Genomic DNA, 12,845 nt, shown 5'->3' with positions numbered 1-12,845 from the left:
GATAATTATTGAATAAATAGCTCCCTTTACCATCGCTGTATTCTCTGGAGTTCTAGAGATCCAGAAAGGCAGTCTTTTGCTTGCTTCTCCCCGACTTTCTTTTAAATACTATGTGACTGTGTAAATGGTGCATATTCATTATTGAAAAATTAGGAAATGCAAATAAAAAGAAGTAAATAGAAAGTCTTGATACTACCACTAACCAGATTAATCCCTGTTAACAATTGAGGTATATTCCTCTAGTGTTGTCTGTGTTGTTGTGTATGTCTGTTTACAGAGAAGGGGATTGTGTTGTATGTTTTGTTTAGAAATTATCTTTACATACTAAATGTATTAGGGATATTTTTCCAGGTCATTAGATACGTATCTGTTGTATCTCCTCTAATATTTACAAAATAGTCAATTTTACTGATTGCACAGAATGTATTTCACGTATCTCTTGTTATTGGACATTTGAGTTCTTTTTAATTTTTAATATTACAAACAGCACTATAGTTCATATTCTTATAACTAACTATATTCACATTTACAGTTTATTGCATGTGCAATGTAATGGCCTGAGATGCCCCTGAAAGCAAGCTTTTGTGCAATTAGTTTATTTGGAAAGTGATCCAAGAGAGCAACTGTGAATGAACAGGAAATTTGAATTGGAAAGGAGGAAAAACCATTTCAAAGTGTGGGATAGATCTGGTCACAGCTAAATGTAAGATGTTTGTTCTTATCAGGACCTTCTGAGGAGGCTTATGAAATGTGTCTCGGAAGTATCTACTTGGGAATAAAGAGGGGAAGCACTTAGCCATCATCTTTCTTTAGACCATTCTCCATAGGTCAGGGTGGGCCCATAAGCGTTATTTTCCCTGTGCTTCTGGTAGTGCTGGTGTGCGTTGCCAGTGCGTTCCCTGGCTAGGAAGGCAGAGAGCTATGGTACGAGGTGGGGTGAGGCACGGTTAAGTTACATTTTCACAAATGTGATCCAAGTCTACTTGGACCTGGTTGCAGCAGTGGTGGCTTGACCAAGAGTTGAGGCTAAGAGGATTTGCAGTAGGACATAGGTGTCCCATATAGACACAGTTTAGAAATAGAGTTTGCCTTTCTGGGTTAAAGGACATCCAAATTTGTATCTCTCTTAAAATACAAATACCCATGAGAGTAACACATTAATTTACATTCAGGTTGATTCATTTATTATATATGTAGATATTCTTGTAGTAAAACAGATGTGACCCCACTGTTCCAGAGCTTATATTGTTTTACAGGGAAAGAGACAGTAGATGTGGGAGTAGATATATAAAATCATTTCTGACATTGGTGAATGTTACGACGCAGGTGAAATGTTGTGATGCTGTTAGTAGTGACTTGAAGGGGACTGAGAAATCATGATGAAAACACCAGGGTCCAAGTGGAGAGGCTCCGGGTTGATAGATTAGAAATAAACGGGAAACAAGGGAGGAGGCTACCAGAAGGAGAGGGAAAGTCTGGGCCTCAAGACGTGCTGCCAACTTTGTATTTTTTTTTAGGGCTCAACATAAGGGAGAGAAATATTTCAGCTTTTGGAGTATGGCCCTCCTTTCAGTATATGTACTATATGGGAATTAATCAGTTTTTGATTCTTAGAATATACCATTAACATTTGTATTATATAGCAAATATAATTGCCTTTTCTTTGATGTTTTGGAATATACTTTAGACTCTAGAGTGCCATAGGGTGATTTTCATCAATCTCAGGGTTAATACTGGTGTATGGAAAATGGAGCAAGTGGAAAATTCCATTGGGTCATAAAACTATGTGGCTGGAGGTTTATTGTGTCAACATAATTCTATTTCATATAAGAAGCAGCACAACTCAACTGCACCTTTGCTCTAGGGAGCTCAGAAAAATTAGTTTTAAAGGCATAACTTTGTTTTCAGACCTCTTAATTACAATGCCCAAGATATTTTTGTGACCTAAATAGAAAATTAAGAAACCACTTCTTTACATTGCTCGGTGTTTCCCACATTTGTTACTAATAGTGGAGTTTATCCACTCTTAGAAAATATGTCATGGGACTGTGATAGCCCCAGATTAAGGCACATCCTTCCTTTTCAGTGGTACATAAAAACCATAGGGATCAGAATGCTATTAGATATTGAAAGATTAATGTGATCTCTCAATTCAGAGTTTTCTAAAGTTTAGTAATTTGTGTGCACTTTCATGATTTTGCTATATTCTATATTGCTGACACTATTAAATGCTAAATGTTCTTCCCTACATTGACTCAATTCTTGCCTAAATAAAGGTTCTTAAGATGGAATTTATATTATTGAAATAAATAATTGGTAACTTTAAAATCATAGGCCTAACATGAGAATGTTTATCTGTGTGCCATCTAAAAGCATTGTACCTCGCTTTGGTTAAGTACTTCTTTCACAGCAGACTTGACCTTTTCCATACCAAGTGTGTGACTTTGGTCAAGTTTCCCAACTTGTCCAACCTTCTGTATTCCCTTGTGTAAAATGGGGACAATGAAATATTGCCTGCCAGGTGCTTAGCACAATGCCTGATGTGGTAATTACTGAGTAAATGGAAGCAATTGCAAGAGTGTGTTGTTGAAATGATTGTTGTCTTTAGTACTCTTGCTGCACCTATAGATAGGGCTCAAGGTAGTAGAAGGACGAAGGAGTTGGTAAATTTGATTATACTCTTAGCTTTCCACTGAGCACCTGTATGGCTTGGTCAAGTCTTCTGGCTTCTACGATTTGGTTTCTTTATCAGACAAAATAGAAGATTTGATTTGATCCTGAGGCATCCAGCTCACAGGCTGCCAACCAAGTGGTTCCGATTTTGAGATGTGGTTCATCTGGAATTAGGAAAACTTTTTGTTTTGTTTTGTTTTTGCTGGCTGTCTAAGACTTAAAGTTGGTGTGGCCTGGTGGCGTCCCTGTTTTCATCATGAGTGACCGTGGGTCATCATAATAAGCCCAGGCCAATTACTCATTGTTTTTGAAGCTGGACATAATTAATAATTAGGAGCTATTGAAATTTAGTCCTAGTAAAATTATATTGTGAAACTGAGGCAATTTGAAAGGATTTACTGACAATGAAATTGTGAGTAAGCTTTTTTATACATTTGACTAACCTTTAAGGTGTATTTAATATATATTGTTTGCCAAACATGGAACCACTTGACTCATCATTGTCATTTAAGATATAAAATTATACGTGAATTTCTAGCTACATGGTTCACAATTGGAATAACTTTTCTATTCCTGGTGTATAAATTCCACAATTTTATTAATTTCAGTCTCCTGATGAGGCAGATCTGGGCTTGGTAGTGATGACGCTGAAAGTAAGGAAGTAAAATAAAAAATTTTAAAGCTTGCTTTAGCTGATTTTTTAGATGGATGTGTATATGAATGAGGGAGTATGTATATATTTTAGAATAGTATGAATCAATCAGTAAGTTTTTTCACTGATGAAAGTACTTTAGAAACTGTCCCATTCATATAGTTTCCTCATTCTTTTGAATGACTGCAGAGTATTCCATTGAATGGATGATATTGTTTAATTGGTTTCCTTACAATGGACATTTAGGCTTTTCCCTAACTTTTGCTATTACCCACAGTAGTGCAAGTGCTCCAATGAATGTCTTGTGCCTGTGAGATTTTGTGCATTTGTTAGTGTATCTATAGGTTAAATTGTTGGGTTGGAGGATATATGCATTTGTATTTTTTTTAAAAATTATTTGAGAGAGAGAGAGAGACCCTGCAAACAGGGGAGGGGGAGAGAGAGGGAGAAGAGAGAGAGAGAATCTTAAGAAGGTTCCATACTCTGTGTGAAGCCCAGTGAGGGGCTTGAACCCACGACTCTGGGATCATGACCTGAGCAGAAATCAAAAGTCAGCCACTCAGCTGACTGAACCATCCAGGCACACCTGTGTATTGTTATTTTGATTGAAATGGGCAAACTGTTTTTCAAGAATGTTGAGCCAATATACACTCCTACCACCAGTGCATGAGTGAGCCTGTTTCTGCTCAGCCATGTTGTTCCCCCAAAGCTTGTGTCTTTCTTTATTACCAAGCAATTTGAATACTACTCTACCTCACCATATTGTATCTGGGAAAATGCTGATTAGATGGGTGATCATTACTAATGCAAATTTCACAGAGATTGAATCTTACACTGAAGACCACTTTCTTAACTGTATGTATTTGCTGAATTAAATGCCAGTGCTGTTAAGCATCTTGGAATGTATTTTACGTTGCTTCAGAGCACAATTATACAAGTGTAGAAAAACCTCCAATTTGCAAATTATCAACAACTAAAGGTTTCCATAGAGATTGTTCTCATAACATAATGAAACACACTATACATATTACACAAAAGATTTGACTATAAACAGCATTGCACTTTATTTTTCTTAAATTCAGAGGGAAAAGCTTACAAGATACTGTTTGTTTTATTTTTAGAGAAAACTAGTACAATTACACTTTATTTTTCTTAAATTCAGAGGGAAAAGCTCACAAGATACTGTTTGTATTATTTTTAGAGAAAATTAGTACAATTGCACTAAAACATAAAGTTAGTCTCTTAAGTCTTTAATTCATGACCATTTGACTGTATGCATGTGGGTGAACACACATGCAACCTTTAGATTTGAAAGTTAAAAGTGTGGTTCCTTTAAAAAAAATAGAGTAGTTTCTGTAATGGAAAGACACGAACATATCTTTCTTTTCCACATTTAGGACTTATTACATAGATACAAGAAAATTATTAAATATTTCCTGAACTATTGTTTTTTTTCTCTTTCTCTCTTTGGGTTACAGCTTGGCATATATGAGAGTCAATTCCTAACGGAACTTAGGTTTTATTTATTTTTTTATGCTAATGTGATCTTTTCTAAAATTGACCATTGTTCTAATAGTTGAGGCTTATTTTTTCTTTTGCCTTTTGTAAAAGAGCAGCAGATGTTCAAGAACTTCGTTTTTTATGATGTTTTCCCACTTAATTTGACTTTCAGATGTGGTACTTAACATAGCTTTGCACTAAGTCACAAGAAAAAATGTTTCCATTATTGATCTGTTTGAAAAGTAGTTGTGGTATTGAATATAGTATTTATAGTGAAGATACTGGTTAAATCCCGTAGAAAAACCTATAATTAATACAAAATTTCTTGGAGTTATACAAATAAAAATACAAATCAAAAAGTTAATATTACGCCTGTGGCAGAGGGCAGCCCCTTTTGTGTTTTCCTTTTTAGCACATATATTACATTTGAGAGAAACTGCCTGTACAGAGACCGTTGAATTTAAAACTGTTCTGTCTCTTAAGGAAAGCAGTTTGTTGTGCTCTTCAGACAGTGGGGGACAAAATGACGCTTTGTTGTGATGGTATTACTTTGGGCTCATGCCTTCCCCACAAATCACTGAAGCTCATGAGTGCTTGAATTACGGGGAAAAAAACCTTTACACTGAACCATAGTACCCCCCAGCATCCTAATAATTTATATTTTTAAAATTCAGAGGTACGTTTGGTTTATGCTTATAAAAAGAACCATTAATCTAATATGATCTGCTCTCTCTTCTATCCTGATGACCAACAAGAGACCTCTGAAAGATACTGTAGAAATTATGGGGAATGTAGAGCATCACCGTTTTGGCCGATGGTTGTTACATTCCTTTTCTATGGAGCATTTGGGTCTGGATGCAGGTAGTAAGTTTTGGCTGCACCTGTTTTGCCCCATATAGGAGTGGTAAGTAGTGACTATTCTTTCATCCACCTGCCTAACTGCTTCCTTGGATGTTGCAGGTACTTCTCCCAGCAGCTGGGCTGTTACAGTTACAGGATGTGAAGAAGACTTGCTGTGAATTTTTGGAATCTCAGCTTCACCCTGTCAACTGCTTAGGAATTCGGGCTTTTGCTGATATGCATGCGTGCACAGACCTCCTGAACAAAGCCAACACCTATGCAGGCAAGTAGAGTAGGCCCCAGCTGAGTTTGAGACAGGGAGGAATCTGGAACTCTTGACATCTGAGAATTTTCTATAATGATTTCTAGAAAGTTATGTTTCTGGATCTGAACCTTATAAAAGTACATTTAAAGTCTTACAATGTATTACTGCATAATTAAAACATACTTATCAAATTCTGACCTTAAAAAAAGCTCTATAAATTGGTATTGGGCCTAAAGAATTGAATAGCAGTTTCATGCAAGTATTGAGTCCCTACATCTTTTTTCTTTCAAACTGTCAAACGAACAGGCATATGAGAAAATATTTGCATATGAAATTAAGTCATTCTATTTCTGTGACTTCTTATAGCTTTTTCTTGCACCCAGGAGAACAACTTGGTAGTTTAAACGTTTTCGAGGTGTTAAAATCTGGTTGCCTTGGGGCAGAGTGGAAAGGTAGATCTGAGATACAGGCGGCTTTCTCTTGGACGTAGTTTTCAGGACCTTCTCCTGCTGGCACCTTCCGCCTGTGGCAGAGGGCAGCCCCTTGCTATGGTCTAGGAAGCCATCGCTTCGGTTTCTGTGTGGGACCCTCCGATCCCATCTCTCCCGTCTAGGAGGAGAGTTTCTTGTTACAGTTTTGGATGCAGCTAAAGTACACAAAAGTCACCTCTGATTGATTTTGCTCTGAGTTTATAAGCATTTAAAAAATACATATTAAAAGTTATTATTAGGAAGTTTCTAAGTTTTTATATAAACATGTTTGAGAAGATAAGCCTGATCGAAGTTATAACCCACCATCTCTGTCCTGTATTTGTGAGACCCAATAAGAGTAGAACCCTGACTTCCTTCAGCCCTCAAATGCAAGAGCCCCTTGTCTAAACTGTTCCACTCTGCTTGCTCTGATGGGTAACAGACATTGTGGCACATGGACCTGGGCAAGGTTTGTGTGTGTGTGTGTGTGTTTGTGTGTGTGCGTGCGTGTGTATGCATGTGCAAGAACAGAGCTTTGGAGAAGAGTATTCCTACAATCCCTGTTGCATTTTTTCAAAGAAATAATGGTAAGGTGGCTAGTTGGGAAAAACAACAACAAACAAACCACAGTGCTGCAGAGAAGCATAAAAGGTCCAGTAAATTTGAACTTTATAGATTTCTTAGGGTGGCCTGACTGACCTGACTACCCTTTATAAAATTCTTTCCATGGGAAAATGTGATCTGAATTTCAGAAAGCTTCTTTAGAGATGAACTTTTAGCACATAACCCTTCTGTAAGTTGGGAAATGCCTATCATAGGTAATGATATTCATGTAATCCTTTGAGTGGGATGAGGCATTTTAAGAAAAACCAAAGACAAATTTGGATTCAGTGATGTGTTCCAGTGTTCTTCAGCTGTTCTTCAGCTAAATAGAAGATTTGCCTTCTAAATCTGTAGGATCCATTAACTGTAGACATAATGTGCCTGTTATAAGTGATTTATATTGGGAGAGTGAAGGAGGCTTGTATATTTTTGGATGATTTTTTTCTGCAGGAAATAATCGCTGTTCGGCAGCTCATTGTCTCATGATACACATTACTGACTTTGAAGAGGTAGGGAGAGGGGCTGGGGACAGAACGAGTAAAGCAGGATTTATGCAAAAGGTGTCCACACACAAGTCACATGATATACTGGAACTCTTAGTTTGGCTCTTATCAGAACCAATTCATGTACTGTATAGTTAGGAGATTTTTATTAGATGTAATTATTTCTTTCTCGTATTTAAAATCTTAAATTTATTGTCATATAGTACAAAATATGAACAGTTCTCTAGCAGAATTTCAACATCTCTCTATCATAGTTTGTAGAGTCCTTCATAATTTTGCAGAGACATTTTCATGGAGAGTTATTGTCATTTTCAGCAAAATTATGAAGAAAAATCATTTTTTAAGTTAGACTCCATGCCCAGTGTGGGGCTTGAACTCATAACTCTGAGATCAACAGTTGCAAACTCTACCAACTGAGCAAGCCAGGCACCCCTTAATTAATTAATATTTTAGAGAGAGAGAGAGAGCACATAAGCAGGGATAGGAACACACACACAGAGAGAGAGAGAGAGAGAGAGAGAGAGAGAGAGAGAGAGAGAATCCAAAGTAGGCTCCATGCTCAGTGTGGAGCTCGACATGAGGCTCATGACCTGTGCTGAAATCAAGTCAGATGCTCAACTGACTGAGCCACCCAAGCACCCCAATTCTTAACTTTTAATGTACTATATTTTAAATCAAAGTCTAGTCTTAAAGGATATACTGTTTCTATACCATGCATTTGAATCTTATATTTTCTTGAGTTTATAAGTAACATTTTATAGCATCTTTTATTATGAAAAACTGTGACACATATAAAAATAAAAGTATTCATCATTGAACTTTAAGTGTTGTAAATTCATGGAAAATCTTATTAAACTATATATCCCTCTGTTAATAACTCTCTTCCTCTTCTGTTACTATTTTTATGTGATTATTTTTAATGAAATCTAATGTATATATAGAAGAATACAAATGGTAAGTCTACATCTTGATGAATTTTTGCATCCTCTTGTATTATTTGAAGCCATTTGTCATTTATCTATGTAATTCACTCTTATAATTTTAAAAAAATTTCAGTGACCAACTTCATATAATAAAACTATTTTCATATACTTTGGTATATTAATAACAAGCTTTCTAAAATATGTAATTCAGTAGCATACCAAAAAAACAGTTGTTCTTCCTAGTGAAAATATCTGAATGTTGTTTATATCTTAAGCAAATCGGAGGTGGGGAAGTCAGGAGTCCATGCAGGAAGGTAACTGTCATTTTTTCTGTTGTGAACAAATAATTGTTTTTCAGTCCTTTCCTTCTTTCTTTGTACAGTTCAAGCACTTTATGCATCGAGAAAATCTGCCCAAATTCCTCAGTTACTTTCAGGTTCAAACCATCCAGCAGGTGAAGAGATCTAGCAGGGTAGAGGGAGACAGTGGCAACTGAGAAAGTTAATACCTTATTTTTTCATTTTTCTGTCCTAGATAGTGGACTAGGTAGGGCCTGTGACAAGCCTTCTAGGCAAGAAAGAAAGGAAGGAAGGAATACAGAGCAATAATAGAAGGGTTCATACAGGCATCTTGTATGCAAGGAAAGAAGAAGGGAGTAGAGAGGGGAGCTGGCCGAAAGAAAGGATAGGTAAGGAAAGAAGGCTTACTTACCTTCAGGGCAAGCAACCTCAGGGTATTTTCTGACCCAGAGTATGCCTGCGGCTTGAGACCGGAGCACTCCTGTCCTTTGAAAACTCACCAGAGATTCTGGACATAAGATCTGCTTTTTTCCTTTCTCTCCCAGATTAATAAAGAGCTCGCTGGTGTTTATTATAATTAAATTAAATTGTACAGGTGTAATTAAAGAATTAAGGTGTTCCATGGAAATCTCTTCTATGAACTTGTTATTTTTTCATATCACATTTTTAAAGAAAGTAAAAATGTGAGAAACCAAGTAGGCAGGATAGAAGGTCTGGAATGATCCTGGCAGTCACAGCCTGTCACACGGGCCTACACCGCTTCACCAGGGCATGTAGTGATACGTTCTTCAAGTCCTGGACAACTGAGGGCAGCCAGACCAGACAGGGAAGGGATCTGCATGTTGAGGCATGGTGTTCTAGACTGTAATCAGCCTTTGTTGTGCTCTTGAGTGATTATTTTCTTAGCTAAAAGCTATATGATATTATGTTTGCTTCAAACCTAAAAAGAAAGAAAATTTTCACACTTAATTGCAAGGTGTATAGAGTTGTTTGGATAATGCTGGTTTGTGGATGCTTTTACTTCCTGCGTGTTTTGAGCGGCATCCATATTTTAACCATGTCCCAAATCACAAATACTTTAGCATTTTCTTCAGGGCAAAAATATAGAGGAGATAAAAACCGAACTTACTGGTTTTGATTTATTTTAATAGGCCCAGACTGTTTCAGAAGTTAGATTTTAACTTGAAATATGAATTTCATTTAACCTTCTATGTTGATAAATAAAAGTTGCCAGTTGGAGAATTAAAAGAATTTCAAACAGATTTAAGGGAACCAATAGTTTTAGGTTCTTGGTCATTCCTTCATCTCACCACTCCCTACATGAATAATTTGAGATGTTACTTACTGTTCTTTTTTTTTTTTTGACATTTATTTATTTTTGAGACACAGAGAGAGACAGAGGGTGAGTGGGGGAGGGGCAGAGAAGGAAGGAGACACAGAATCCGAAGCAGGCTCCAGGCTCTGAGCAAGCATTCAGCACAGAACCTGACGCAGGGCTCAAACCGACAAACTGTGAGATTATGACCTGAGCCGAAGTCAGACACTTAACCAACTGAGCCATGCAGGTGCCCTACTGTTAGTTCTAAGTGATCTCTGGGGGAATTTGCAGTGTTGTTTTCAAGCCAGTGCTCCAGCTGAAATTCTGGGATTGGTGACCACTCCTCATTCTTCAGTATCAGGACAACCTCCAAAGAAGACTTCTCCAGTCACTGCCATGTTTTTCAGTTTATTTCTCATTCTCCTCTTGCTTTTAATGTTATCTCTTTATATCCAGGGCCTGGGCTGCCCTTCACTTAGACTTTCCAGTATGCTTGTATGATGGTCAAAATTTTTCATAGGCCCCCCTGCTTTCATGTATGTCCCTTCTCCCTTTGTCTTAAATAAAATTTTGCTTCCCAGACATACACAACCCAATGTTTATAGCAGTATTATCAACAATAGCCAAAGTATGGAAAGAGCCCAAATGTCCATTGACAGATGAATGAATCAAGAAGATGTGGTGTGTGTGTGTGTGTGTATATATATATATACACACACACAATGGAGTATTTCTCAGCAATTAAAAAGAATGAAATCTTGCCATTTGCAACTATGTGGATGAAAGTGGAGGGTATTATGCTGAGTGAAATTAGAGAAAGACAAATAGCATGACTTCACTCATACGAGGACTTTAATTGAGATACAAAACAGATGAGTGTAAGAGAAGGGAAGCAAAAATAATATAAAAACAGTGAAGGGGACAAAATGTAAGAGACCCTTAAATATGGAGAACAAGCAGAGGGTTTCTGGAAGGGTTTTGGGGGGGTGGTCTAAATGGGTAAGGGGCTTAAGGAATCTACTCCTGACATCATTGTCGCACCATATGCTGACTAACTTGGATGCAATTATAAATAAATCATAAAAGGTAACAGGTAAAAATCAACAAACAAAGCTTTGCTTCCCCCCCAAACCTGTGTGCTGGGGGTAAACGTTTTTAGGGGACCACTCCCCCGACTGGAATGGAGTCGGAAGGTGGAGAAAGGCGTAGGGCTTCAGACCGTTGTGCTGTCCCAGTCACCGTCCTCGGTCCTGCACTGATTGGCTGTCAGCCTACTGCCTTCTCTCTACAGCCTGGTTTCTCTCCGGGCCTCTATGTCTGTTTCTCTCTTTGACATGTAGGTTGTCTCTTCTTTCTCTATTTCTTTTCTCCTGGCATCAGCAATTTCAGAGTCTGTATTGTTGACTTCCTTGAGACTCCTTCTTCATAGTTGCTTGTGACTGCCATCTTTCCCCCATAAACCTACCTGCCACCTTAAAACACCATTCTGGGGCATGTTGATCCTTCATGGTATTTGTAATGCCAAGGTCTCAGCCTTTGTGCTGACTATATTCCTGCCTTTTCATGTTCTTGTATTTATTTGTAAATTTGTGCTCTCTGATGCCAGTACCCTAGTAATCTCTTGGCTGTTCAGCCTAGACTCAATGGTCATTTCAGAGCTACCCTCTTTATGTGCCTAACTGCACCCAGACTGCTGGGAGTGATAAGCTCAGTGCGATGTAACCCTTGCTTACAAGGAGTTTACAGGCCGGTAATACTCCACTTACACTGAGATTCACTGTGTCCACATTATGTCTATTCTCTTATGAAAGTAGTTGCCGTAACATTTTTTTTTTTCTTTGCAATCAATTTGCTTCAATCATTTGTGCACTCTTGTATAATTTAGGCTAGGAGTCTGTGCTTGGGGTAAACATCTGTCAAAATAAGCCCATGATTTTGAAGTCCGCACCTTTGAAACTTGTGTTGAGAGAGTGTTTCTTTTTAATGTTTAATTTTGAGAGAGAGAGAGAGAGAGACAGTGCAAGCAGGGGAGGGGCAGAGAGAGAGGGAGACACAGAATCTAAATCAGGCTCCATGCTCTGAGCTAGCTGTTAGCACAAAGCCCAATGCAGGACTCAAACTCCCCAACCAAACCATGAAATCATGACCTGAGCTGGAGTCTGATGCTTAACCTACCCTGGTACCCAAGAGAGTGGTTTTAATAATAGTATTACTAGCCTTGACTGTATGATATGCATACTAAAGAATAGGTGCTGATTATTTGAGGGTCTATTGCAATGTTAATTTACTAATATGGAAGATTCTTCCTTTGGAGAACTGTGAAAACATTTGATGTATATCACTCCTTGATGAATTCATACCGACTTAATTGATGCTTCTTACAAGAATTAATCATTTCTGTATTTTTACATTCATTATGGTCCTCATTTGTGTCCTAGTAAACTACATGCAATCTCTTCTGTTCTGCTTTATTGATAGTTTTTCTCATGGAGATGAGTTAGCTGTTTTTAGATTTCACCAAAGCTATTTGTGTTAATGGAGCTGCTGGATATATTTATTTGTAATTTTTTTCCTAGAGACTAAATCGTATTCATAATGAAAGAATCACAGAGCATCAGCACTTGTAGGAACCTCAGCAGTTATCTGCTAAGATTAACTTTTGTTTTATTAATTAGGAAGATGAAGACCAGAGAGACTTTTATTTTCCCAAAAACACTTGGTCTCTCAGGGATGAGCTGTTTGTGGGTTAAAACACTGCTGTTATCCATTCACTTACCCTCACTTCTCAGATGGAATTCT

General features: G+C 37.6%; 1 protein-coding gene across 2 annotated transcripts in view; it reads left to right on the top strand.

The window, feature by feature from the left end:
- Positions 1-12,845, top strand: part of KLHL2 (kelch like family member 2) — a 97,373-nt gene that overhangs the window by 43,815 nt on the left and 40,713 nt on the right. For both annotated transcript variants that reach the window (XM_029939187.1, XM_029939178.1), the window contains exon 4: positions 5,786-5,948. In XM_029939187.1, coding sequence (XP_029795047.1) covers positions 5,786-5,948 — 163 coding nt within the window. The remainder of the gene's footprint in view (positions 1-5,785; positions 5,949-12,845) is intronic.

Source organism: Suricata suricatta, chromosome 1 (genome assembly GCF_006229205.1).
Source record: "Suricata suricatta isolate VVHF042 chromosome 1, meerkat_22Aug2017_6uvM2_HiC, whole genome shotgun sequence".
In the NCBI taxonomy this organism is placed as follows: domain Eukaryota; kingdom Metazoa; phylum Chordata; class Mammalia; order Carnivora; family Herpestidae; genus Suricata; species Suricata suricatta.
Note: the sequence above shows the minus strand (reverse complement) of the source record. Positions and strands in the feature narration are given on the sequence as shown.